This window comes from Salmo trutta, chromosome 15, assembly GCF_901001165.1.
Source record: "Salmo trutta chromosome 15, fSalTru1.1, whole genome shotgun sequence".
NCBI classification, from domain to species: domain Eukaryota; kingdom Metazoa; phylum Chordata; class Actinopteri; order Salmoniformes; family Salmonidae; genus Salmo; species Salmo trutta.
This window is the reverse complement of record NC_042971.1, coordinates 13,218,446-13,243,862: the sequence shown is the minus strand read 5'-3', so window position 1 is coordinate 13,243,862 and position 25,417 is coordinate 13,218,446. Positions and strand designations below refer to the sequence as shown.

The window sequence follows — 25,417 nt, the reverse complement described above, 5'->3', positions numbered from 1 at the left end:
GTTCAAGAAGAGTTAAGAAAATATTTACCAGATAAATTAAATGAAAAAATTATAAAAAGTAACACAGTATCATAACAATAATGAGGCAATATGCAGATGTGTATATTGCCTTATTACTGTTATGATATTGTGTTATTTGGTAAATAGTTTAGTTGGTAAATATTTTCTTAACTCTTCTTGAACTGCACTGTTGGTTAAGAGCTTGTAAGTAAGCATTTCACCATAAGGTCTACACTTGCTGTATTTGGCGCATGTGACAAATAAAGTTTGATTTGAGTACACCACATCAGTCACTGGCTTCATCAATAAGTGCATCGATGACGTCGTCCCCACAGTGACTGCACGTACATACCCCAACCAGAGGACATGGATTACAGGCAACATTCGCACTGAGCTAAAGGGTAGAGCTGCCACTTTCAAGGAGTGGGACTCTAACCCGGAAGCTTATAAAAAATCTCGCTATGCCCTCCGACAAACCATCAAACAGGCAAAGCATCAATACAGGACTAAGATCGAATCGTACTACACTGACTCCGACGCTCGTCGGATGTGGCAGGGCTTGCAAACTATTACAGACTACAAAGGGAAGCACAGCCGAGAGCTGCCCAGTGACACGAGTCTACCAGATGAGCTAAATAACTTATATGCTTGCTTCGAGGCAAGTAACACTGAAACATGCATGAGAGCATCAGCTGTTCTGGACAACTGTGTGACCACGCTCTCCGCAGCCGATGTAAGACCTTTAACCTTTTCACACGTACCAACACACGGGTGTGATAATTCTACAGTGGTTCCTGTAGCGTATGATCAAACCGGTGTGATTAGAACGACCAGTTTCGAATGATGCAACAATCAGCATTTGAGCTGGCAACACTGTTTTTTTATAAACATTTTGCGCAATCACAGTCCTTACAAAGATATGTCCAGAATGTGAGCAGTTTATTTTTGGATGCAATGTTCAGACATTCACAGAAGTATCTACAACATAACACAATCATCCAAACCGAAAAAAAATGTAGGCTACATTTGTACTAGCGCTAACTGAGGAAAGATTGACATAACACAAGCTGTCATATTTTTATAACTCTCGGCTGACATAAACTACAATATGAATTAGCTAATAGCAATCACTATTATAATTAATCACATCACGGGTGAGCTCACCATTGATAGAAATAATTGAGTAAAACACTTTATATAAATCGAAAGTAATCCGACGATGGGTAGTTTCTGCACGCCTCCATGTTTTTATTTTCTCAGAGAAACCAAAGATAATAAGAGAAGACAAGATGAGTTTGGTCTGTTTATAGTATGCATGTTGAAGGGGGTGTGTTGTCTACCATCGTTCACATCCCACCATTCACTTCCTGAAGTTCTCAAAAAATGTGTGAACCCTTACTTACCTAATTTTGTTATAACATCTTTGGTACGACAGACAATTACGTGACACCCAGAATGCATTGTATGTCAACAAACATGGCTCCACACATAGCTGGAATTAGCTTAGCTCATCAGAATCAGTACAACCTTCAAAAAAGTATTTTACACATATAATATGTGCCCATTACAATCTCCGCAAGAATCGGAATGCATGATTTGTCAATAGTACTTGAAAACATGTGAATAAAACAGTAAATGTATCAATAATTACCACACAAAACATTTTCTGAGTGCTTTATTGATACAAGTGGCATGGCAGTCATTCACGTAACCTCTCACTCCCACTGAGCCATTCAGTGTTGTTGTTTATGTATATAGCTAGTGAGATAAGCTGTAGCATTAGCTATGTTTTTCAAAAGGAGACAACTCACAAATGCAGAAATTCTGGAGATTTTTTTAATTCTGACAATGCGTCAAAGTCAGGAATCAGATTCTGACAGTGACAGTGAGGAGCTGCCCCCCAACCTTGTAGCCATTGAGAACCCTGAATCTGAGGATTCCTTGTCCACTGACAAAGACATAGGTCCCTTTGAAGATGCTGGTGGTGATGGAGGCAGACCAACAGTGGATGAAGTACAGGAGTTCTGTGGTAGCTGGAAGGCCGCCAGCCATTTCACCCCTCCTGGCCCTGCTGTTTGCTTTGATGAGTCCCAGCCTGGAGTGCAACGCCCCTTGGCATTTCTAACAGAGGAGCTGGTGGGAGACATAGTAGAGGAGACCAATCGCTGTGCCTTGGAGCTAAGGGAGAAGAGAGAGCCAGGAGTGAGGGGGAAACTCACTAAATGGGTGACGACCACAAATAGTGAAATGTATACCTTCCTGGTGACAGTCCTTCTCATGGGGATAGTAAAGAAGAACTCCCTAAGAGAATACTGGAGCACAGATCCTATGTTTGCATCTCCCATCTTTGCCACCCTCTTTTCCCAAGACTGCTTCTTAGTTCTGCTGCGATGCCTGCATTTCGTCAACAATGCTACAGCCATCCTAAATGACCAGTTATACAAAATAAGAAATGTTCACACCAGCCTGACATCAGCATTTGGTCGGGTCTTTGCGCCATACAAGGACCTAAGCATTGATGAGTACCTGATGTAAGGGAATACCCCCTGAAATGGACAAAAATGAATGGGATCTTATTGGCACCGTACGAAACATATACACGATGTACAATACTACTCAATTGGACGCCGTTTCATTCAAAACATATTGCAAATGCCATACGGCAAATGCCAAGTGTAACACAGCAAAAATCCAATAGATGGTGAGCACGCTCCACCGTAAATGTTCATATTGCAAATGCACATCAAGTCAAGACCCAAGGGTCAAATTTTGAAAATTGGAAGAAAAAAATCAAAAACATATCACCCCCTTAAGAAGTGCTTTCTGGACCGTTTATTGAAATTCTTTCAATTTCTTTGGTCAATTATACATGTAAAAGATCTGTATGAACATACTTTTGTCATTTTATTATTTAAAAAAAAACAATTACTTGTCCATAAGGCATATGATTTCATAGGAAGTCAAAGTCAAAGTCAAAAGTCAGTGAACCATTGCCAAATGCAATGAGAAATGTCCAAATGCAATATGAATGTACTGAAAGTGCCAAATCAGGATGTTATGTCCATTTGCCATGTACGATCATAGGAAGTCAGTTTCCAAACCCAAAAGTCAGTGAACCATGTCCAAATGGCATTTATACTGCCCAAATGATATATAGCACTATGTTAAGCCATGAATCAACCTAGATGGTCTATTTGTCATGAAATATGTGGGACTCTGTTGTTTTTCAATGATTTTTTGAAAAACATCCAAAATTAAACATAATAAAAACATAAAACATGTAGTTACGTTCTAGTTGCGGGTCCAGTTCTGACATTATGTGTAGGCCTAGCTGAGGCGACCCCGAATCCCAGGTTTTGGCTTGATAGGTCATATGGAGCCCGAGCAACAACCTTAATTGGTGCTGAAAATCCACATTTTCCGGGCGCTGCTACGGGGTCCTTGAATGAGCTATCGGACAGAAATGTTAGGGTCTGTCTCTATGGGCTGAGGCAGTTTCGATGCACCTAGTCTTGCGACTCTGGGACTTTTCTAAATGTCGTCATTTTCGTGATGGTAAAAATGAATTGAAGTTATTGCAAATGTTTGAGGCTGTTCCTCGGTCTGAGAACCTTCTAGAGCCACATAACTCACCATGCACTATCAACTTGAGCTCTAGAACAGGTTTCTAAAGTTTCAGAGCTCTAGGTCTGACGGTTCTTTGATAGTTCAAACAAAGGTAACTATTGCAGGCTCTGTGTGTCTGTAAGCCCCACACTATGTCACTCCGTCCTTGCTGTGTTTGTGTGTGAGCATTTCTTGGAAATCGGATGGGAGAAATGACTGATTTACAGTTCATGAGGGTTGTCTAATCACAAATATGAAGTTTTGGAAACATCTGACCTTTTAAGAATTGGCTGATATACACAGGGTTGAATGCAGTGATTTTCACAAACTGCCCGTTTGGTACATCAAAACACCTTTAGGGTGAATTGAACCACTTCTGGTTGCTCCAGGAAGCTTAGAATCAACACAGGTAGACCTCATAGTGGCCTGATGAATTGTCATCGAAGACAGGTTCATAAGGCATTCATAACCCACATAGGCTTCGGGTTGAATTTAGGGGAGCAGGCAATGTATTCCTACGGTGAAAGAAGTCATTGCAAACTGTTTGATGTAAACACCTTCTTTTCACTGTTAAAGGTTAATGCCACACGGTCAAGGTTAGGCTTGCACAGATCGGGAGGACCTCAGGAACGTTCCTGAGGTCGAATTGTGCTTCTAACCCTAACGGTTCTCCCGCTGTCACCCAAAAGCACCTGAAATTTAGTGCCAGTTTTCATTATGGGCCTACTTTTTTTCACGTTCGCTGCGCTCAAACCGAGCGAGCTACGGTCAAGCGGGGAATCTCGTTGAACTCAGATCTGCCTAGAGATTATGGTAATGCCATTGCAGGCTCTGTGTGTCTTTAAGCCCCGCACTGTGTCACTCCATCCTTGCTGTGTGTGTGTGTGTGTGTGTGTGTGTGTGTGTGTGTGTGTGTGTGTGTGTGTGTGTGTGTGTGCGCGCGCTAGAACGTTGAATGATGACTTTGCAGGCCATGGCTGAAAAACAGTAGCGCATTTGGTAAGTGGTCGATCTGAGAACAATGAGACTGGGGGCGCGTGCACGAGACGACTCCATGTTTAAATTTTCCGTCTTTGAACGAAAACAACGACTCCCGGTCGGAATATTATCGTTTTTTTATGAGAAAAATCGCATAAAAATTGATTTTAAACAGCGTTTGACATGCTTCGAAGTACGGTAATGGAATATTTTGAATTTTTTTTTACGAAACGCGCCGGGCGCGTCACCCTTCGTTACCCTTCGGATAGTGTCTTGAACGCACAACAAAACGCCGCTATTTGGATATAACTATGGATTATTTGGAACCAAACAAACATTTGTTCTAACCAGCACTAACCTTTGATGATCTTCATCAGATGACACCCCTAGGACATTATGTTATACAATACATGCATGTTTTGTTCAATCAAGTTCATATTTATATCAAAAAACTGCTTTTTACATTAGCATGTGACGTTCAGAACTAGCATACCCACCAAAACTTCCGGTGAATTTACTAAATTACTCACGATAAACGTTCACAAAAAACATAACAATTATTTTAAGAATTATAGATACAGAACTCCTTTATGCAATCGTGGTGTCTGATTTTAAAATAGCTTTTCGGTGAAAGCACATTTTGCAATATTCTGAGTAAATAGCTCGCCATCACGGGCTAGCTATTTTGACACCCACCAAGTTTGGTACTCACCAAACTCAGATTTACTATAAGAAAAATTGGATTACCTTTGCTGTTCTTCGTCAGAATGCACTCCCAGGACTTCTACTTCAATAACAAATGTTGGTTTGGTCCCAAATAATCCATAGTTATATCCAAACAGTGGCGTTTTGTTCGTGCGTTCAAGACACTATTACGCGCCCGGTTACGCGCCCGACGCGTTTCGTGACAAAAAATGTCTAAATATTCCATTACCGTACTTCGAAGCATGTCAACCGCTGTTTAAAATCAATTTTTATGCCATTTTTCTCGTAAAAAAAACGATAATATTCTGACCGGGAAAGCTTGTTTACGTTCAGAGAGAGAGAAAGTAAAAGCATGGGATCCCCTCGTGCACGAGCCTCAGTCTGATGGCCCTCTGATCGACCACCATCCAAACGCGCTAAAGTTTTTCAGCCAGCGGCTGGAATTACATCATTCAGCTTTTTCCTATGGGAGCCGTAGAAAGTGTCACATTACAGCAAAGATCCTACATTTTCTTTAAACAGAGCCAAGAAGCTCAAGGAATGGTCAGAGAGGGTACTTCCTGTAAGGAATCTTCTCAGGTTTTTGCCTGCCATATGAGTGCTGTTATACTCACAGACACCATTCAAACAGTTTTAGAAACTTTAGGGTGTTTTCTATCCAAAGCCAATAACTATATGCATATTCTAGTTTCTGGGCAGGAGAAATAATCAGATTAAATCGGGTACGTTTTTTATCCGGCCGTGAAAATACTGCCCCCTAGCCATAACAGGTTAACACCTGGCAGTAAAATGGCATGACCAACGAGATGTCCATACAGCAACCATGTCAGCCACAGGGAAGGTGGAACACCTGACGGGAGAGAGAAAAATCTAACCAGACTGTGTGCTTGAGTATAACCTCCAAATGGGGGCAGTGGATAAGGTAGACATGATAAACAGCTTTGTGGAATGCGCTCGGAAAACTACCAAGTGGTTTAAGAAGATATTTTTCCATCTGATTGGCACTGCTGCCCTCAATGGCCACATAGTTCACCACCAACTAACAGGTGAGATGATTACTAAACAAGTTATTTTTTGTAATTGGACGTACAGTTTGCATACAAATCACATACAGAAACTTTTATAACATAATAAGGCACTTACTTTGATAGAAACACAGCCTGGATTTGAACCAGGGTGTCTGTAGTGACGCCTCGAGCACGGAGATGCTGTGCCTTAGACTGCTGCGCCACTTGGGAGTCATAAGGACAGGGTAGCGTCAAAATACAACAAGCTAATACTTCTGATGCAATTAGCATTGTTTTACAGAGCTAATAGAAGAATGTAGCTAGCTACATAAGCACGATTGAATATAACACCATAAAGGTTATGAAATGAGTAACGTTACCAGTGAAATATACCTGCTGGAGCGCATGCTACGAGTGGTTGTTGCTATTGTGACCAGTGAGCAGAGATAAGGCGGAGCTATACCTAGCAAAGACTTAGATGACCTGGAGCCAGTGGGTTTGGCGACGAATATGTAGCGAGGACCAGCCAACGAGAGCATGCAGGTCGCAGTGGTGGGTAGTATATTGGGCTTTGGTGACAAAACGGATGGCACTGTGATAGACTGCATCCAATTTGCTGAGTAGAGTGTTGGAGGCTATTTTATAAATGACATCGCCGAAGTCAAGGATCGGTAGGATAGTCAGTTTTACGAGGGTATGTTTTGCAGCATGGAGGCTTTGTTGCCAATAGGAAGCCGATTCTAGATTTATTTTTGGATTGGAGATGCTTAATGTGAGTCTGGAGTGTTTACAGTCTAGCCAGACACCTAGGTATTTATAGTTGTCCACATATTCTAAGTCAGAACCGTCCAGAGTAGTGATGCTAGCCGGGCGGGCGGGTGCGGGCAGCGATTGGTTGAAGACCATGCATTTCGTTTTACTAGCATTTAGAGGCCACGGAAGGAGTGCTGTATGGCATTGAAGCTCGTTTGGAGGTTTGTTAACACAGTATACAAAGAAGGGACAGATGTATACAGAATGGTGTCGTCTGCGTAGAGGTGGATCAAAGAATCACCCGCGGCAAGAACGACATCATTGATATATACAGAGAAAAGAGTTAGCCCGAGAATTGAACCCTGTGGCACTCCCATAGAGACTGCCAGAGAACCGGACAACAGGACCTCCGATTTGAAACACTAAACTCTATCTGAGAAGAAGTTAGTGAACCAGGCGAGGCAGTCATTAGAGAAACCAAGGCTGTTGAGTCTGCCGATAAGAAGTCAAAAGCCTTGGCCAGGTCGATGAAGATGACTGCACAGTACTGTCTTTTATCGATGGCGGTTATGATATCGTTTAGGACCTTTATCCTACCGATCCTAGACTTTGGCGATGTCATCTACAAAATAGCTTCCAATACTCTACTCAACAAACTGGATGCAGTCTATCACTGTGCCATCCGTTTTGTTACCAAAGCCCCTTATACCACCCACCACTGCGACCTGTATGCTCTAGTCGGCTGGCCCTCGCTACATATTCGTAGCCAGACCCACTGGCTCCAGGTCATCTATAAATCTATGCTAGGTAAAGCTCCGCCTTATCTCAGCTCACTGGTCACGATAACAACACCCACCATTAGCACGCGCTCCAGCAGGTATATATCACTGGTCATCCCCAAAGCCAACACCTCCTTTGGCCACCTTTCCTTCCAGTTCTCTGCTGCCAATGACTGTAATGAATTGCAAAAATCGCTGAAGCATTAGACTTATATTTCCCTCACCAACTTTAAACATCAGCTATCTGAGCAGCTAACCGATCGCTGCAGCTGTACATAGTCCATCTGTAAATAGCCCACCCAATCTACCTACCTGATCCCCATATTGTTTGTATTTACTTTTCTGCTCTTTTGCACACCAGTATCTCTACTTGCACATCATCATCTGCTCATTTATCACTCCAGTGTTAATCTGCCAAATTGTAATTACCTCGCTACTATGGCCTATTTATTGTCTACCTCCTCATGCCATTTGCACACACTGTATATAGACTTTCTTTTTTTCTATTGTGTTATTGACTGTACGCTTGTTTATTCCATGTGTAACTCTGTGTTGTTGTTTGTGTCACACTGCTTTGCTTTATCTTGGCCAGGTCGTAGTTGTACTGTAAATGAGCAATTGTTCTCAACTAGCCTACCTGGTTAAATAAAGGTGAAATAAATCAAATAAAAGGACCTTGAGTGTGACTGAGGTGCACCCGTGACCAGCACGGAAACCAGATTGCATAGCGAAGAAGGTACGGTGGGATTCTAAATGGTCGGTGATCTGTTTGTTCACTTGGCTTCCAACGACTTTAGAAAGGCAGGGCAGGATGGATATAGGTATGTAAGGTACAGTGGGACAGATGGCCGCAGTCACTTTCCAAACCCTCTCTTCTAATTTTAGGAAGAGAGGGTCCAGATTGTCTAGCCTAGCTGATTTGTAGGGATCCAGATTTTGCAGCTCTATCAGAACATCAGCTGTCTGGATTTGGGTAAAGGAGAAGCGGGGGGGGGGGGGGGGGGTGCAGAGCTGCTGGCCGGAGTTGGGGTGGCCAGGTGGAAAGCATGGCCGGCTGTAGAGAAATGCTTATTGAAATTCTTCATTATCATGGATTTGTCAGCTCTTATTCTCTATGGACTTTACAGTGTCCCAAAACTTGTGCATAGTTCACCCAGAATTACCTCTGCTGCAGAGGATAAGTTTGTTAGAGTTACCAGCCTCAGATACTAGCCAAAATAAATGCTTCAGAGTTCAAGTAACAGACATCTCAACATCAACTGTTCAGAGGAGACTACGTGAAATCAGGCCTTCATGATCAAATTTCTGTTAAGAAACCACTACTAAAGGACACTAATAAGAAGAAGAGACTTGTTTGGGCCAAGAAACACGAGCAATGGACATTAGACCAGTGGAAATCTGTCCTTTGGTTCCAACTGCTGTGTCTTTGTGAGATGCAGAGTAGCTGAACAGATGATCTCCCCATGTGGGTTCCCACCGTGAAGCATGGAGGAGGTGTGATGGTGTGTGAATGCTTTGCTGGTGACACTGTCAGTGATTTATTTAGAATTCAAGGCGCACTTAACCAGCATGGCTACCACAGAACTCTGCAGCAATAGGCCATCCCATCTGGTTTGCGCTCAGTAGGACTATCATTTGTTTTTCAACGAGACAATGACCCGAAACACACCTCCAGGCTGTGTAAGGGCTATTTGATCAAGTGAGTGATGGAGTGTTGCGTCAGATTACCTGGCCTCCACAATCACCCAACCTCAAACCAATTGAGATGGTTTGGGATGAGTTGGACATCAGAGTGAAAAGCAGCCAACAAGTGCTCAGCATATGTGGGAACTCCAAGACTGTTGGAAAAGCATTCCTCATGAAGCTGGTTGAGAGAATGCCAAGAGTGTGCGAAGCTGTCATCAAGGTAAAGGGTGGCTACTTTAAAGAACATAAAATCTCAAATATATTTTGATTTGTTTGACACTTTTTTGGTTACTACATGATTCCATATGTATTATTTCATAGTTTTGATGTCTTTACTATTATTGTACAATATAGAAAATAGTCAAAATAAAGAAACTCTTGAACGAGTAGGTGTGTCCAAACTTGACTGGTACTGTATATACTAGGAAGGAAGGCCCAAGAAAATGTCAAAGACTCCAGTCATCCAAGTCATAGACTGTTCTCTCAGCTACCGCACACACTGCCAAGTTTATGACCAAAAGACTCCTTAACAGCTTCTACCCCCAAGCCATAAGACTGCTGAACAATTAATCAAATGGCCACCCGGCCTATTTACATTGACCCCCCCCCCCTTGATTTTACACTGTTGCTACTCGTTGTTTATTATCTATGCATAGTCACTTTACAAAGTACCTCCACTAACCTGTACCCCCACACATTGATTCGGTACCGGTACTCCCTGTATATAGCCTCGTTATTGTAATGTAATTGTATTTTTTTTTTAATTACTTTTGTTTATTTAGTCAATATTTTCTTAACTATTTATTTTACTGCATTGTTGGTTAAGGGCTTGTAAGTAAGCATTTCATGGTAAGGTCTACACCTGTTGTATTTGATTTGACAACATATGTACGCAGCCAGCTAGGCTTCTGCATGAAATGGCTGTTCAGTGCTGTGGCCATTGAGCTAATTCCCTGCTGGAGTTCAAATCTGGATGCCTTCCCTGTCGAGGGAGCAGTTCTACTTTAATTTCTTTGTTGAAAGGATGTCAATGATGCCGAGGTGCGGTTGTCCATCTGTTATAAAATGTTGATTCAGGGAGCCTACTGTGACATTCAGTAGGACAGTTACACTATCACAATGAGGGTGAGTGTGAGTGTTTCATAATTTCATAAATATGGTTTATTTTAGGGATCCGATTGTGTTTTAATGAGCTCCACATAGCTGTTTGTTTTGATGTTCTGCATAAATCTGGTGCATCTGCATGTGTGCGTCATTGCAAGCGTACCTTATGCTGTGCTTTCTTCAGGTTCTTTACCCTCATGCTATGACAGTCATTATCTTATCAAACTATGTCACAAACAGAGCAGTATGCTGAGTGTGAGGGGTCATGTGGTGTGGTCGTTATGATTAAATGAGAGCTGGGTGATATGCTGATTGTGTGAGTAGTTTAGAGAGTGATGGGTTGGACAAGATCGGATCACAATATTCCCTAAGAACACAATGAATAATTCCAGTCAGGGATCTAGAATCGCAAAACGAATTCTACCTGTCTGGTAGTCTGATCACTTTTCTGTAGTTGTCCTCATCTGTTTATAGTCAAGGTAACAAACCTCTTTGGACCACATCCAAAGCCAGAACCAAAGCCAGGGAGAGGAGGATCAACCATTAAGAAAACGAGGAGCAATGAGAGAGGTGCTATTATCTATCCTCTGCATCAGTGCCACACACACACACACACACACAGAGCATCAATTCCACTCGCCACAAGTCGCCACAGTGAAAGCCTTTAACAACACCCAACAACATGAGACACCAGCCATGGCAGATGAAAGAGCAGCAACATCAATGGAGCCACAACCTGATGAAGCCTGTATGTAGAGCAAGATAAGACACATTATTCAACACCAGGTCCCAGAACAACAATCCAACAATCCACAACATGTGATGATGTCACTTCAGCTTAGAGGTGTGAGCCAAGATGAGGAAGAGAGACAGATGGGAGTACTTCTAACCAACTAGGCATGCCTATTCTTCCATCCCTTCATAAGGCCGGAGGGGGTAAAACAAGATTAAATGGATTCCAGAGGGAAGCAGCAAAGACATGCCCCTAGCCAAGACAGATGCAGTGGACCATGGCACCATCAGAGAAACACCGAGCAGACTCGCCCTCCAAAATCATGACAGTGGTAAATAGGCTGAATAATGACTGTCAACCTCTAACCGCCTTGGGGAACAGTCTGACTGACAATGCATAAAGCATGCGTAACACAAAATACACCTCCCGTTTCAACTTTTTTTTCACAGCCGGGAATAAACTGAAATATTTCACAGATTGAAATCCCCCTCCTTTGGCAAAGGCAATCTATACCGTGTAGAGCTGGCTACTTAGCTGCAGAACTTGCCGACTGCCAGGCTCCAAATATCAGAACAGCCCTCCTCCTGCGTGTGTGCTGCTGCCCGGGAAGTGGATTCTTATGTAAGCCCCAGGTGACTGTTGTTACCCTGGATAGAGTCACCAAGGGGACTCACTGTGCCAACTTCCCAGAACCCCCTGCACCACACCTCCTTTCCTTCCTTTGTCTTACTCATACCATAAACTTGTGCTACTAGAAGCTGATTGACAGACATGCTCTGTAGGAGGGATGGTATGGCAGATAAGAGGAATGTAAGAACAACCTTCTTGGATTGCAGAAATGTCAATAAACCCAGTGGCGTATTCCACTTAAAGCAATCCTTTAAACACCAACAAGCAGAAGCAGTTATAACATCACTGCATGGAACGTAAGCGTTGAGACAGTGTGTGTAAAATATAAAACATTTACCCTAACACGCTGTGAAATGCATGAGAAGACTACAAAGGGAGGCCGTGTATGCATCTACAGTATCACTGCTGTTGTTGTTTTTCCCCTCCCCTCCCTCTCATCATCTCATGGGCTTTGCAGTAGTTTGGATCCAGCAGTCCCGCACCCCAGGGGTCTCACCACAGACCAACAGCATCACCTGCACACCTGGTGCACCAGGCGGGACACACACACACACACACACAACCTTCCGTTTCCATGCAGAAGCCAAGGGGGCAGCAGAGCAGCAGCAGTAGTTCTGCAGCTCTGAGGCAACACTGTCATCTGCTGGTAGGTTTATGTAAAGGGGGTTGGATGCAACTGTTGTTGACACGGGTCACTAAAATGCGCTCGCTTGCATGGTCAATCCGACGTCTACATTGGTAGTGCAGCCTTTTCTGGTCTAAAGGCCTCTGCGGTCAGGGCATTCATACCTCTTGCGCTTCGATGAGAAGTGCAGAGCTGTTGTGAAGGAAGTTGTCAAGTAAGTGAGTTTGTGTTTAAACAGGACCTCCCGCCCACCAAACATGTCAACACGGAGCTCTCCGCATTGTTACAAAATTTGGGAGGTACATGGCGATGCAGTACGGAGCTCGTTTTGTCCTCTGCATGCCTATGGAGCCTCGAATCAAGCATAAAGACAATCAAGCTTTGTCTTTACAGGTGTCCGCATGCATAGGTTTGGTTTGCGGCTAGTTTAACTCGGCTAGGCGAGGCAAACATCTGTGCTCGCATACTCCCTAAATACGAAGAGGCGTAGACTTCGGCTTCCGAACTCAGACATGCCTTCGGAACAAATTTTGTGTGCACGAACACCAAAATGAACAAAAACGTCACATTTTGTCATAACATATGCGTGAACTGTTTCGACTGGGAAGCATGCGTCAGGCGATACAGCAGGTTATCCTGTCCATCTGGTTTAAACCAGATTGTCATTTGACTGAGAAACCTTTTCCATAATGAGGGCATGATGCTGATCACCATTGGAGTCTTATGAAATCATGATACTGTAATACCTAGGTTTGCAAATGAAGAGTATATTACTGGAAACTTTATGTTTACCTGTAACTTTGTTTTTTGGATAATTTTACCATAAAAAAAAATGGTCACATTCACTGGATAGGTGCAGTGAAATGTGTTGTTTTACAGGGTCAGCCCTGGAGCATATTAGGGTCAAGTGCCTCATTCAAGGCCACAGACAGATTTTTCACCTTGTCAGTGTAACCGATGTGAAATGGCTAGTTAGTTAGCGGTGGTGCGCGCTAATAGCATTTCAATCAGTGACATCACTCGCTCTGAGACTTGAAGTAGGGTTTCCCCTTGCGTTGCAAGGGCCGCGGCTTTTGTGGCGCGATGGGTAACTATGCTTCGTGGGGTGTCAGTTGTTGATGTGTGCAAGGGTCCCTGGTTCGAGCCTGGGTTGGGGCGAAGAGAGGGACGGAACCTACACTGTTACATTGGTGCCGTGACCCGGATCATTGGTTGTTGCGGAAAACGAGGAGGTCAAAGGGGGGTGAGTGTAACCGATGTGAAATGGCTAGTTAGTTAGCGGTGGTGCGCGCTAATAGCATTTCAATCAGTGACATCACTCGCTCTGAGACTTGAAGTAGGGTTTCCCCTTGCGTTGCAAGGGCCGCGGATTTTGTGGCGCGATGGGTAACGATGCTTCGTGGGGTGTCAGTTGTTGATGTGTGCAAGGGTCCCTGGTTCGAGCCCGGGTTGGGGCGAAGAGAGGGACGGAACCTACACTGTTACATCAGCTGGGGGTATTCGAACCAGCAACCTTTCGGTTACTGCCCCAACGCTTTTGGACACTTCAGATTAACCCAGGTGTCTTATTATCTCTGGCCCTCTGTGTGGCCTTCTATATAAAATAATAAAAGAGAAAAAAATAGAATGAGAAATCAGTAACATTATCCTAAATATAAACCATTAACTTAGTGAATACCATTGGTGTATATATAGATTTTATTTTTACTTTTTATAATTGTTTATTTTATGTCAATATGTCGTCGTTGTAAATATTTTGACACCAAACTGGTGGCAGTTGTGAAAAAATGCAATAGTTGGAAGAGTTGCAGAGTTAATTGGCAATGACATTTTTGATGACATGCTTTTTTCATTAATTAGGCTATTTTCTATTGAAGCATATGATCTCTCCACAAGAAACTCATGGACAAATAAAAAGTAATACTATATGTGAACACATAGTTGTTCAAGTATACAGTACCAGTCAAAAGTTTGGACACACCTACTCATTCCAAGGTTTTTCTTTATTTTTACTATTTTCTACATTGTAGAATAATAGTGAAGACATCAAAATGTGGTATTTTACCAAATAGTCTGTATACCACCCCTACCTTGTCACAATACAACTGATTGGCTGAAATGCATCAAGAAAAAGAAATTCCACAAATTAACTTTTAACAAGGCACACCTGTTAATTGCAATGCATTCCAGGTGACTACCTCAAGAAGTTGGTTGAGAGAATGCCAAGAGTGTGCAAAGCTGTCATCAAGGCAAAGGGTGGCTCCTTGGAAGAATCTCAAATCTAAAATATAATTCACTTTTTTGATTAATACATGATTCCATGTGTTATTTCATAGTTTTGATGTCTTCACTATTATTCTATAATGTAGAAAATAGTAAAAACATGTTGGGTTTTTTTAAACCTTGAATGAGTAGGTGTGTCCAAACTTTTGACTGGTATTGTATATTACCAAAATTACCATAGATTAACAAAGATGATGATAACTTTGGTAAATTACCAGTAGTTATGCAACCCTAGCATTCCCAAGCTACTATCACCATGTTCCCAGCTAGCCATCCTCTTCACAGGCTGTCATAAAGACTGCTGTTCTAATCCAGGGAGATTAAATGGCAAGGATTATTTGGATACTTACACTTCCTTTTGTGAAATCATTGTAGTAAACTTTTAAAACGAGTTCCGTATTCGACATATAATGCTGTATGAAGCAATAAACAGTTGATGTACATCAGACCAAAGGAACTTGGGTTTGGCCAGGGTAGGCCATCATTGTAAATAACAATTTGTTATTTTCTGACTTACCTAGTTAAATAAAAGGTAAAATCAAAAAATACATCAATAGCATTTGACAAATTGCATACTCAGCCTTTAGATACATCCCAGCTTTGTAAATTAATAACATTTTCATATCCTGGTGCTGACTAGCAAGAGGTTTAGAGAGGAACGTTCAAAATTAAATTAACGTGATTGTCAGCCGCAGGGTATTGTCGTAAATAAAATTAGAAAATAAAACAAATATGCAAATAGGTTTTTATTATTTCATGGCGTACATGGATTGTTTCATAAACTTGGCTATGAACTTAATTTACAAACATTCATAACCCTTGTCTGGTAAAGTAGCTCTGATGTTACAGATACTAAATGGGCTAAAACACTAAACCTCCTGCAAGTCCCCACTCCCAAATAAAGAAAATGATCCCTAACCAAATGGACCTTAACTCAACCAACTCATCATTCATTTAACATATACAGACTCAGCTTTAACGGGAAAGTCCACAGAAACCTTGGATGATAATGAGAGCTCATAAGAAACCAAATGGGCACCTGTAGTATGATGACCCTCAGACACCTGCAATAGTCAACATAAACATCTGTGACATAGTAATATGCAGACACCTGTGATGTACAGATGAAATGACATGAGCCTCTGAAGGTTCTATACACAGCCAAGGTTGTTATAGATACCATGGTTAGGTCATGAATATTCTAATATCCCGTAACATACATGAATGCGATGTTGTCCTAACCTGGATTAATGAACCTAGTGCACAGCCATGTTGTCAGGAGCACTCCAGTGCAGTGGACACCTGGTAGGTCTGGCTCTTCATCCTCCTCTTCACCTCTCGGATCATCTGACAGACGGCCAGGGGGTAGCAGCAGTACACCGTGGTCCAGTCCTCACAGACACTGCCCTACACACACACACACACACACACACACACACACACACACACAGGGCCGGGTCACATTTGGTCTCAGGTGAAAAAGTTCTTAGCTATCTTAAACCTGGCAGCAGAACAAATATGGTGGCATGGTCTTTTACTGAGTCCTTTCAAAACAAATCATAAACAAATTGCCAACCACATGCCATACAAAATAAATGAAGTGATCCACTGTTAGTAGAGAGAGCGAAAGTAAATGAGTGAAACATTTCATTGTACACTAGCACAATGACCAACCTAAATATCTTGAAATAAAGACAGTGATACTGAATTGTTCTTTCTGTGAGTGAACACTGCTTTTGTGACCATGACACCACTCACTGGGCACACACTGATTGAATCAACGTCGTTTCCACATAATTTCAATGATATTACAGTACCAGTCAAATGTTTGGACACACCTACTCATTCAAGGGTTTTTCTTTATTTTTTATTATGTTCTACATTATAGAACAATTGCTAAGACATTAAAACTATGGAATCATGTAGTAACCAAAAAAGTGTTAAACATAGCAAAAACTATTTTATATTTGAGATTCTTCAAAGTAGCCACCCTTTGCATTGTTGACAGCTTTGCACACTCTTGGCATTCTTTCAACCAGCTTCATGAGGTTGTCACCTGGAATGCATTTCAATTAACAGGTGTGCCTTGTTAAAAGTTAATTTGTGGAATTTCTTTCCTTCTTAATGCGTTTGAGCCAATCAGTTGTGTTGCGACAAGATAGTTGTGGTATAGAGAAGATAGCCCTCTTTGGTGAAAGACCAAGTCCATATTATGGCAATAACAGCTCAAATAAGCAAAGAGAAACGATAGTCCATTATTACTTAAAACATGAAGGTCAGGCAATCGGAAACATTTCAAGAACTTTGAAAGTTTCTTCAAATGCAGTCGCAAAAACCATCAAGCGCTATGATGACTGGCTCTCATAAGGACCGCCACAGGAAAGGACGACCCAGAGTTACCACTGCTGCAGAAGATACGTTCATTAGAATTAACTGCACATCAGATTGCAGCCCAAATAAATGCTTCACAGAGTTTGAGTAACAGACATCTCAACATGAACTGATCAGAGGAGACTGTAAATCAGGCCTTCATAGTCTAATTGCTGCAAAGAAACCACTACTAAAGGACACCAATAAGAAGAAGAGACTTGCTTGGGCCAAGAAAAACGAGCAATGGACATTAGACCGGTGGAAATCTGTCCTTTGGTCTGATGAGTCCAAATTGGAGATTTTTGGTTCCAACCGCTGTGTCTTTGTGAGACACAGAGTAGGTGAACGGATGATCTCCCCATGTGTGGTTCCCACTGTGAAGCATGGAGGTGGAGGTGTGATGGCATGGGTGTGCTTTGCTGGTGACACTGTCTGTGATTTATTTTGAATTCAAGGCACACTTAACCAGCATGGCTACCACAGCATTCGGCAGCGATACGCCATCACATCTGGTTTGCGCTTAGTGGGACTATCATTTGTTTTCAACAGGACAATGACTCAACACACCTCCAGGCTGCGTAAGTGCTATTTGACCAAGAAGGAGAGTGCTGCATCAGATGATCTGGCCTGCACAATCACACGACAGGCCAATTGAGATGTTATGGAATGAGTTGGACCGCAGAGTGAAGGAAAAGCAGCCAACAAGTGCTCAGCATATGTGGGAACTCCTTCAATACTATTGGAAAAGCATTCCAGGTGAAGCTGGTTGAGAGAAAGAGTATGCAAAGCTGTCATCAAGGCAAAAGGGTGGCTACTTAGAGGAATCTCAAATATAAAATACATTTTGATTTGTTTAACACTTTTTTGGTTACTACATGATTCCATATGTGTTATTTCATAGTGTTGATGTCTTCCCTATTATTCTACAATGTAGAAAATAGTAAAAATACAGAAAAACCCTTGAATGAGTAGGCGTGTCCAAACTTTTGACTCGTACTGTGCATTGAAACAATGTGGAATAGATCGCTGTGCCCAGTAAGCAGCAGGTCATCTCTTGGGTCTCTAAGCCTTTAGGGCCGATGTCTACTAAGCTAACATTTGCAATTGTTTTAAGACTGTCATACCGTGGATCATTTAGCTATTTGATCTTACGTTTTAGGACCCCTGTAGGTATGAAAACAAATATTACAACATTATTTGATGAAACATTGAATTTGGCCTTACTGTTATAGCCATAGAAACACATTGAATAACACATTCATACATGGCAAAACTGATAGTAAAAAAACACATCAAAAGGAACTGTTTTTTAAGTGTCTGTCCTATATCTGAGAGATAAGAATGCTCAGGAACATCTATATACAGTGGCAAGAAAGTATTTTAACCCTTTGGAATTACCTGGACTTCTGCATAAAATTTGTAATAAAATTTGATCTGATCTTCATCTAAGTCACAACAATAGACAAACACAGTCTGCTTAAACTGATAACACACAAACAATTATACGTTTTCATGTCTTTATTGAACACAACGTGTAAAAATTCACAGTGCAGGGTGGAAAAAGTATGTGAACCCTTGGTTTTAATAACTGGTTGACCCTACTTTGGCAGCAATAACCTGAACCAAGCATTTTCTGTAGTTGTGGATCAGACCTGCACAATGGTCAGGAAGAATTTTGGACCATTCGTCTTTACAAAACTGTTTCAGCAATATTATTGGGATGTCTGGTGTGAACAGCTCTCAAGGTCATGCCACAGCATCTCAATCGGGTTGAGGTCAGGACTCTGACTTGGCCACTCCAGAAGGCGTATTTTCTTCTGTTGAAACCATTCTGTTGTTGATTTACTTCTGTGTTTTGGGTCGTCGTTCTGTTGTATCACCCAACTTCTGTTGAGCTTCAATAGGTGGACAGATACACTAACATTCTCCTGCAAAATGTCTTGATGAATTTGAGAATTCATTTTTTCCGGCAGTTATAGCAAGCTTGCCAGGCCCTTCGGCAGCAAAGCAGCTCCAAACCATGATGATCCCGTCACCATACTTTACAGTTGGGATGAGGTTTTGATGTTGGTGTGCAGTTTTTTTTTATCCACACAGTGTTGTGTGTTCCTTCCAAACAACTCAACTGTATTTTCATCTGTCCATAGAATATTTTGTCTAGTAGCGCTGTGGAACATCCAGATGCTCTTTTGCGAACTTCAGACGTGCAGCAATGTTTTTTTGGGACAGCAGTTGCTTCTTCCGTGGTGTCCTCCCATGAACACCATGCTTGTTTAGTGTTTTACGTATTGTAGACTCATCAACAGAGATGCTAGCATGTTTCAGAGATTTCTTTAAGACTTTAGCTGACACTCTAGGATTCTTCTTAACCTCATTGAGCATTCTGCGCTGTGCTCTTGCACTCATCTTTGCAGGATGGCCACTCCTAGGGAGATTAGCAACAGCGCTGAACTTTCTCAATTTATAGACAATTTGTCTTACCATGGACTGATTGATGAACATCAAGGCTTTTAGTGATACTTTTGTAACCCTTTCCAGCTTTATGCAAGTCAACCATTCTTAATCTTGGGTCTTCTGAGACCTCTTCGAGGCATGGTTCACATCAGGCAATGATTCTCTTGAATAGCAAACTCAAATTTTGTGAATGTTTTTTTTTTATGGGGCAGGGCACCTCTAAAAACATCTCCAATCTCGTCTCAATGATTGTACTCCAGGTTAGCTAACTCCTGACTCCAATTAGCTTTCGAGAAGTCATTAGCCTAGGGGGTCACATACTTTTTCAAACCTACACTGTGAATGTTAAAATGATGTATTCAACATAGACAAGAAAAATACAACAATGTGTGTTATTAGTTTAAGCAGACTGTGTTTGTCTGTTGACGTGACTTAGATGATCAGATCTAATTTTATGACCAATTTATGCAGAAATCCAGATAATTCCAAAGGGTTCACATACTTTTTCTTGCCACTGTATATTTATTTCTCAAATTTGACCCCTTTAGTTTTGGCACATTCTACAGTATCTCCTATTAATTTTTACTGTCCGGTACTGGTTTACGGTCAGACGAGTCTTGCGAAACAGCCGCCATATCTGTGTTTGTGAGAGTCTTAGTTTTTATTTATATATTTATTTTATTTAACCTTTAATTAACCAGGTAGGCAAGTTGAGAACAAGTTCTCATTTACAATTGCGACCTGGCCAAGATAAAGCAAAGCAGTTCGACAACATACAACAACACAGAGTTACACATGGAGTAAAACAACATACAATCAATGATGCAGTAGAAAAAAATAAGACTATATACAATGTGAGCAAATGATGTGAGATAAGGGAGGTAAAGGCAAAAAAATGCCATGGTGGCAAAGTAAATAAAGTATAGCAAGAAAAAAACACTGGAATGGTAGATTTGTAGTTTGAAGAAAGTTCAAAGTTAAAATATAAATAATATGGTGCAAAGGAGCAAAATAAATAAAATAAATAAATACAGTAGGGGAAGAGGTAGTAGTTTGGGCTAAATTATAGATGGGCTATGTACAGGTGCAGTGATCTGTGAGCTGCTCTGACAGCTGGTGCTTAAAGCTAGTGAGGGAGATAAGTGTTTCCAATTTCAGAGATTTTTGTAGTTCGTTCCAGTCATTGGCAGCAGAGAACTGGAAGGAGAGACGACCAAAGGAGGAGTTGGCTTTAGGGGTGACCAGAGAGATATACCTGCTGGAGCGCATGCTACAGGTGGGTGCTGCTATGGTGACCAGTGAGCGGAGATAAGGGGGGACTTTACCTAGCAGGGTCTTGTAGATGACCTGGAGCCAATGTGTTTGGCGACGATTATGAAGCGAAGGCCAGCCAACGAGAGCGTACAGGTCGCAGTGGTGGGTAGTATATGGGGCTTTGGTGACAAAACGGATGGCACTGTGATAGACTGCATCCAGCTTGTTGAGTAGGGTATTGGAGGCTATTTTGTAAATGACATCGCCGAGAGAGAGAGAGTCTTAGTTTGATGGTGGGGTCCAAATCGTTTCTGGCTCAAACCGTTCGGACTTCAGATGTTTTTGTGAAAAGTAACCTTTCTGCATCCTCTCATGTCTGACAAACACCGATCTTGGGAAACGCCTGTCTACCGCATAGGTGAATGGCCAACACCGGCGGATTCAGTGGATTGAGACGGAGCCCATGCAAAAAAAACAGGAAGTCTCTAGCGTCAACACACTCAAGGTCATACTCCAACTTTTGCTTACACCCGGGGTCCATACTTACGAACATTACAAAAAGTTTACATTTAAATAAAAATTCTGCCAATTAAAATAGAATGAGATAAAACGCTGCATGTTATCTGTTCCCATAAGATAACCTGGCACATTTAGCCCTATGCTAACCTGATCTCCTGGCAGTGATTATGTCAAATTCTGCATCAGCCTGTCAAAGACAGACTTTAAATCCACCAACCAATGGTATTTCGAGAGTTTGGAACAATAAGGTTCTATCTGCAAAAAGATGATTCTGAGATAATTGGCTTTAAAGTTCCAAACCCTTATTGGTTTAAATGCTGCAATTTTTAGCTTGTATTATTTTGAACTTAACATGAATTTGGGTATTTAGAGTACTACATAGGTAGAGAACATTGGACAGAACAAGGCTGTCAATAACAACACTTTGACAAAGATGCAGATGCAACCTTATAGCCCCAAGCTATCCATTTCTGAAAATAGGTCAACTTGGCCATAAGAGGGATATTTTAAGGTATTCTTTTGTTCCACTTGGCCCATCACAATTGTAGTGTGACAATATCTCATGGTGCATCCTTGACTAGGCTACCAGCTACTAATGTTCAAGAGGCAGGTTTTTGCACATATGATAAAATCCCACGTTTTTACTTATCCGTTTCAAACACATCCATGTGCTTTTTTGGGAAAAAGATAAAGGAGATCTATACAACATTTAAGTGTATACTACATTGTAAAATAAAGTGGAAGAGCCTTATGGTCTTGGCAAATAGCTGTCATGTAGCTCCATTACAATCACTGCCAGGTGGAATACAGTTCAACATCACTAAACAGGTAAACTGTTAATCAATTGGATACAGTAACTGTGGGTTTGAGGTCCTCAACGCTCGATTCAAATTACGCATATGTGACGAAGTGGATGATTCTAATAATGTATATCAAACATTGTACATGTAAGTGTAGCTTACACATCTATGTAATATACACAGTGTACAAAATATTAGGTACACCTGCTCTTTCCATGACAGGCTGGCCAGGTGAGTGCTATGATCCCTTATTGAAGTCACTTGCTAAATCCACTTCAATCAATCAGTGTAGATGAAGGGGTGGAGATATGTTTAAGAAGGATTTTAAACCTTGAGACATGGATTGTGTATGTGTGCCATTCAGAGGGTGAATAGGCAAGACAAAAGATTTACGTGCTTTTGAACGGGGTATGGTAGTACAGTAGGTGCCAGGCTCACCGGTTTGAGTGTGTCAAGAACTGCAAGGCTGCTGGGTTTTTCACGCTCAACAGTTTCCCATGTGTGCATCAAGAATAATCCACCACCCAAAGGACATCCAGCCAACTTGACACAACTGTGGGAAGCATTGAAGTCAACATGGGCCAGCATCCCTGTGGAATGCTTTCAACACATTGTAGAGTCCATGCCACGACGAATTGAGGCTGTTCTGAGGGCAAAAGGGTGTGCAACTCAATGTTTTGTACACTCAGTGTTTGTAGGCCTAATAAACTTGATTATTAGCAGTGCTTGTCTACAAAGCCATAGAAAGATGCAGTTCATCATTAAATGTATTCTTAATCTTCATTTTCAATGTGTTGGCTGCACTTCCCTTCACTACACACTAAAATTTGTAAGTCGCTCTGGATAAGAGCGTCTGCTAAATGACTTAAATGTAAATGTAATGTAAATATAATTCTACATTTCAAAGGAAAAAACAATACCTCACCTGGGATTTAAACTTGCAGCAAACTGCAAAAATTACCGGAGCCAGGCTGACTACACTGAGTCATTCCTCCAGTTGAAATTTAGTAGGTGCTTTAGTACCTTCGATTAGCAGATGGTGTCATTTGATATCTGTCAAGGACGCTGTCATGGAAGTGTTCGATCACATCCATCTACGTCAACATTTGTAACTGGCTGACGCATAATTCTTTTACAGGAAATAATGACTGCCGGCTGGTGAAGTGAGTATCGAGCTAAATGTGTCAGTTCATCTTTTGGGAACAGCTAACATGTAGCGTTTTATCAAGTGCAACTACGTCAATGATTTTAATTGGCTGGTATGCATATGGAGAAACATTTTAAACTTAAACTTTTTCGAAACGCTTGCAAGTATGGACCCACAGTGTTATATTTAATAAAACGTGATGACGTCACCCATTTCCACACGGACATCGACCTCAATAACACCCAATAAACCTCCTCTTCACTATTGCGTAACAACCCTCACCCGTATCTTGTATCTCTCCCTGATGCCCACCCGCATGGCAAACGTGGAGCCAGGGAGCAGGGGCAAACACAGACACTCCCCATAGTGGTGGGCCAGACTCAGGTCCAGGCAGCAGGGCACAAAGGCCCCTAAGAGACCTGCGTGGGCGGAAAGAGAAATATAGGCCTAAGTTTAGTTCTCTGCAACTCTCCACAAGATAGTAGTCGGTTAGACAACTTCAATTTAAATACATGTTTAGCAACCCTACTGAGTGTTGATAGATTTGATGGGGTATCATGCAAGACAATCGTCATCTCCATGATAAATCCTCTATGAAAACACTGAATTTCCTTAATTAACAAAAGGTAGAGCATAACAGGCAGTAGGCCCATCTAAGATAGCAGTATAGCCATCCACCATTTGACCAGTTCAGTTACCCAAACCAGTAACTTTGACTTTCACACTTAGCCTGAATGTGTGTGCAATGCAGTGAGATAAGCCCAGGGCTATGTCTGCCTCACATGTTGTCTTGTCTCCACACACGTTGAACAGGCTGCTGCTCCAGTCCCCTCCAGTCTGAGTGATCGTGGTCACTGTCGTCTTGGTTACCCCCAAGCCAGGCTGCATGAGAACGGGAAGTTCCATCGCAGCAGCAGCACTCTGTGGGTTCCAACCTGCACTTCCTGTTCCTATGTCCCAGCCCCCGGCTTCCTCCTCATAACCTGGGGCCTGCTGCAATGCTGCTTTGGTGACTGGTGCACAACTGAGATAAACAAGACAAACAGAAACGGCAGTGGCATTTAACGTATAGAAATGAATGTAGGATTAGCAGTACTGCAATGTGGCTCGAATAGGGGTTAAATAAACATAACACCTCCAAAAGGGCTTAAGAACATGTTGGAATGACGTTTTACACCCAACAACGGTAATCTCTACTGATAAGGGCCAAACACTTACTGGTCTGTGGTGGCTGTGACTATGGCAGTGGTATCCTCCATGCTGACTGCTCCCTGCCAGGGAAGGAGGGGGGGAGACTGCGTGAGCTTCCCACTAAGACGGGGTGTGCTCCTCCAGATAGGGCTGGAGCGCAGCAGCCCTGCCAGTGGCTGCTCTGGGAAGATAACACATTTTGGTCCTCCTTTTCTAGGGCTCGTAACGCCCTCTTAATACAGTGCAAATGGCACACCACCAGCGTAGGGGCCAAGGCCAGAGCTAGCCAGCCAGCTAGAGAGCCTGCAGATGAAAGGTTCATACCCCCAACAGAGCTCTCCCTAAGATAAAGAATACTCACCCAGGCATCGACAGCAGTGCCAAAAAGAAAATAATTGTAAAAGAAAACACAACACTTACCTTAAACATAGACACCAGCAACGTGCTACCACAGATCTGTAGCAACGGCAAATGAGTCGTTCACAACCAAAGACACACACTAAGCGAGCGTCTGCACGTACACTTGTGGTTGCCGTCTTAAACATTTCCTCTTAATGAACGCACATCGACCTGATCAGATCTGCTTTTTTGGTGCAGTCTTTATGACAGTAATGGGCTGGGGAGGTTCGTGGTCAAATAAGAAACATCTCACCATGATTCTCTGAATAGCCGAGAACATTTCCTGTTGAAAGTAAAATGCATTACGTTTCTATAAACACACACTACAAAGTAGAGACAGAGGTAGACTGTGTTTCAACTGCATGACTGATTTCCAAAGGGGATCTAATTAGCT

The 25,417-nt window shown here is 42.1% G+C and overlaps 1 protein-coding gene across 6 annotated transcripts; it reads right to left on the bottom strand.

Moving 5' to 3' along the window:
• Positions 1 to 1,992: 1,992 nt before the first annotated feature.
• Positions 1,993 to 25,195, bottom strand: LOC115148512 (PLAC8-like protein 1). Of its 6 annotated transcripts, none has more exons than XM_029690455.1 (6): positions 25,045 to 25,134; positions 24,652 to 24,800; positions 24,216 to 24,457; positions 23,716 to 23,852; positions 16,132 to 16,296; positions 1,993 to 2,178 (listed from the first exon to the last, which is right to left on the bottom strand). In XM_029690455.1, the coding sequence occupies exons 1-5, from the start codon at positions 25,051 to 25,053 to the stop codon at positions 16,165 to 16,167; spliced, it is 669 nt and encodes a 222-aa protein (XP_029546315.1). In that variant the 5' UTR covers positions 25,054 to 25,134; the 3' UTR covers positions 1,993 to 2,178; positions 16,132 to 16,164. The 6 variants fall into 6 exon arrangements, with proteins under 6 accessions (XP_029546315.1, XP_029546314.1, XP_029546317.1 ...); XM_029690454.1 differs by lacking the exon at positions 1,993 to 2,178 and adding an exon at positions 15,621 to 15,953; XM_029690457.1 differs by lacking the exon at positions 1,993 to 2,178 and having other exon boundaries at positions 15,621 to 16,296; positions 24,652 to 24,704; positions 25,045 to 25,156.
• Positions 25,196 to 25,417: the final 222 nt, after the last annotated feature.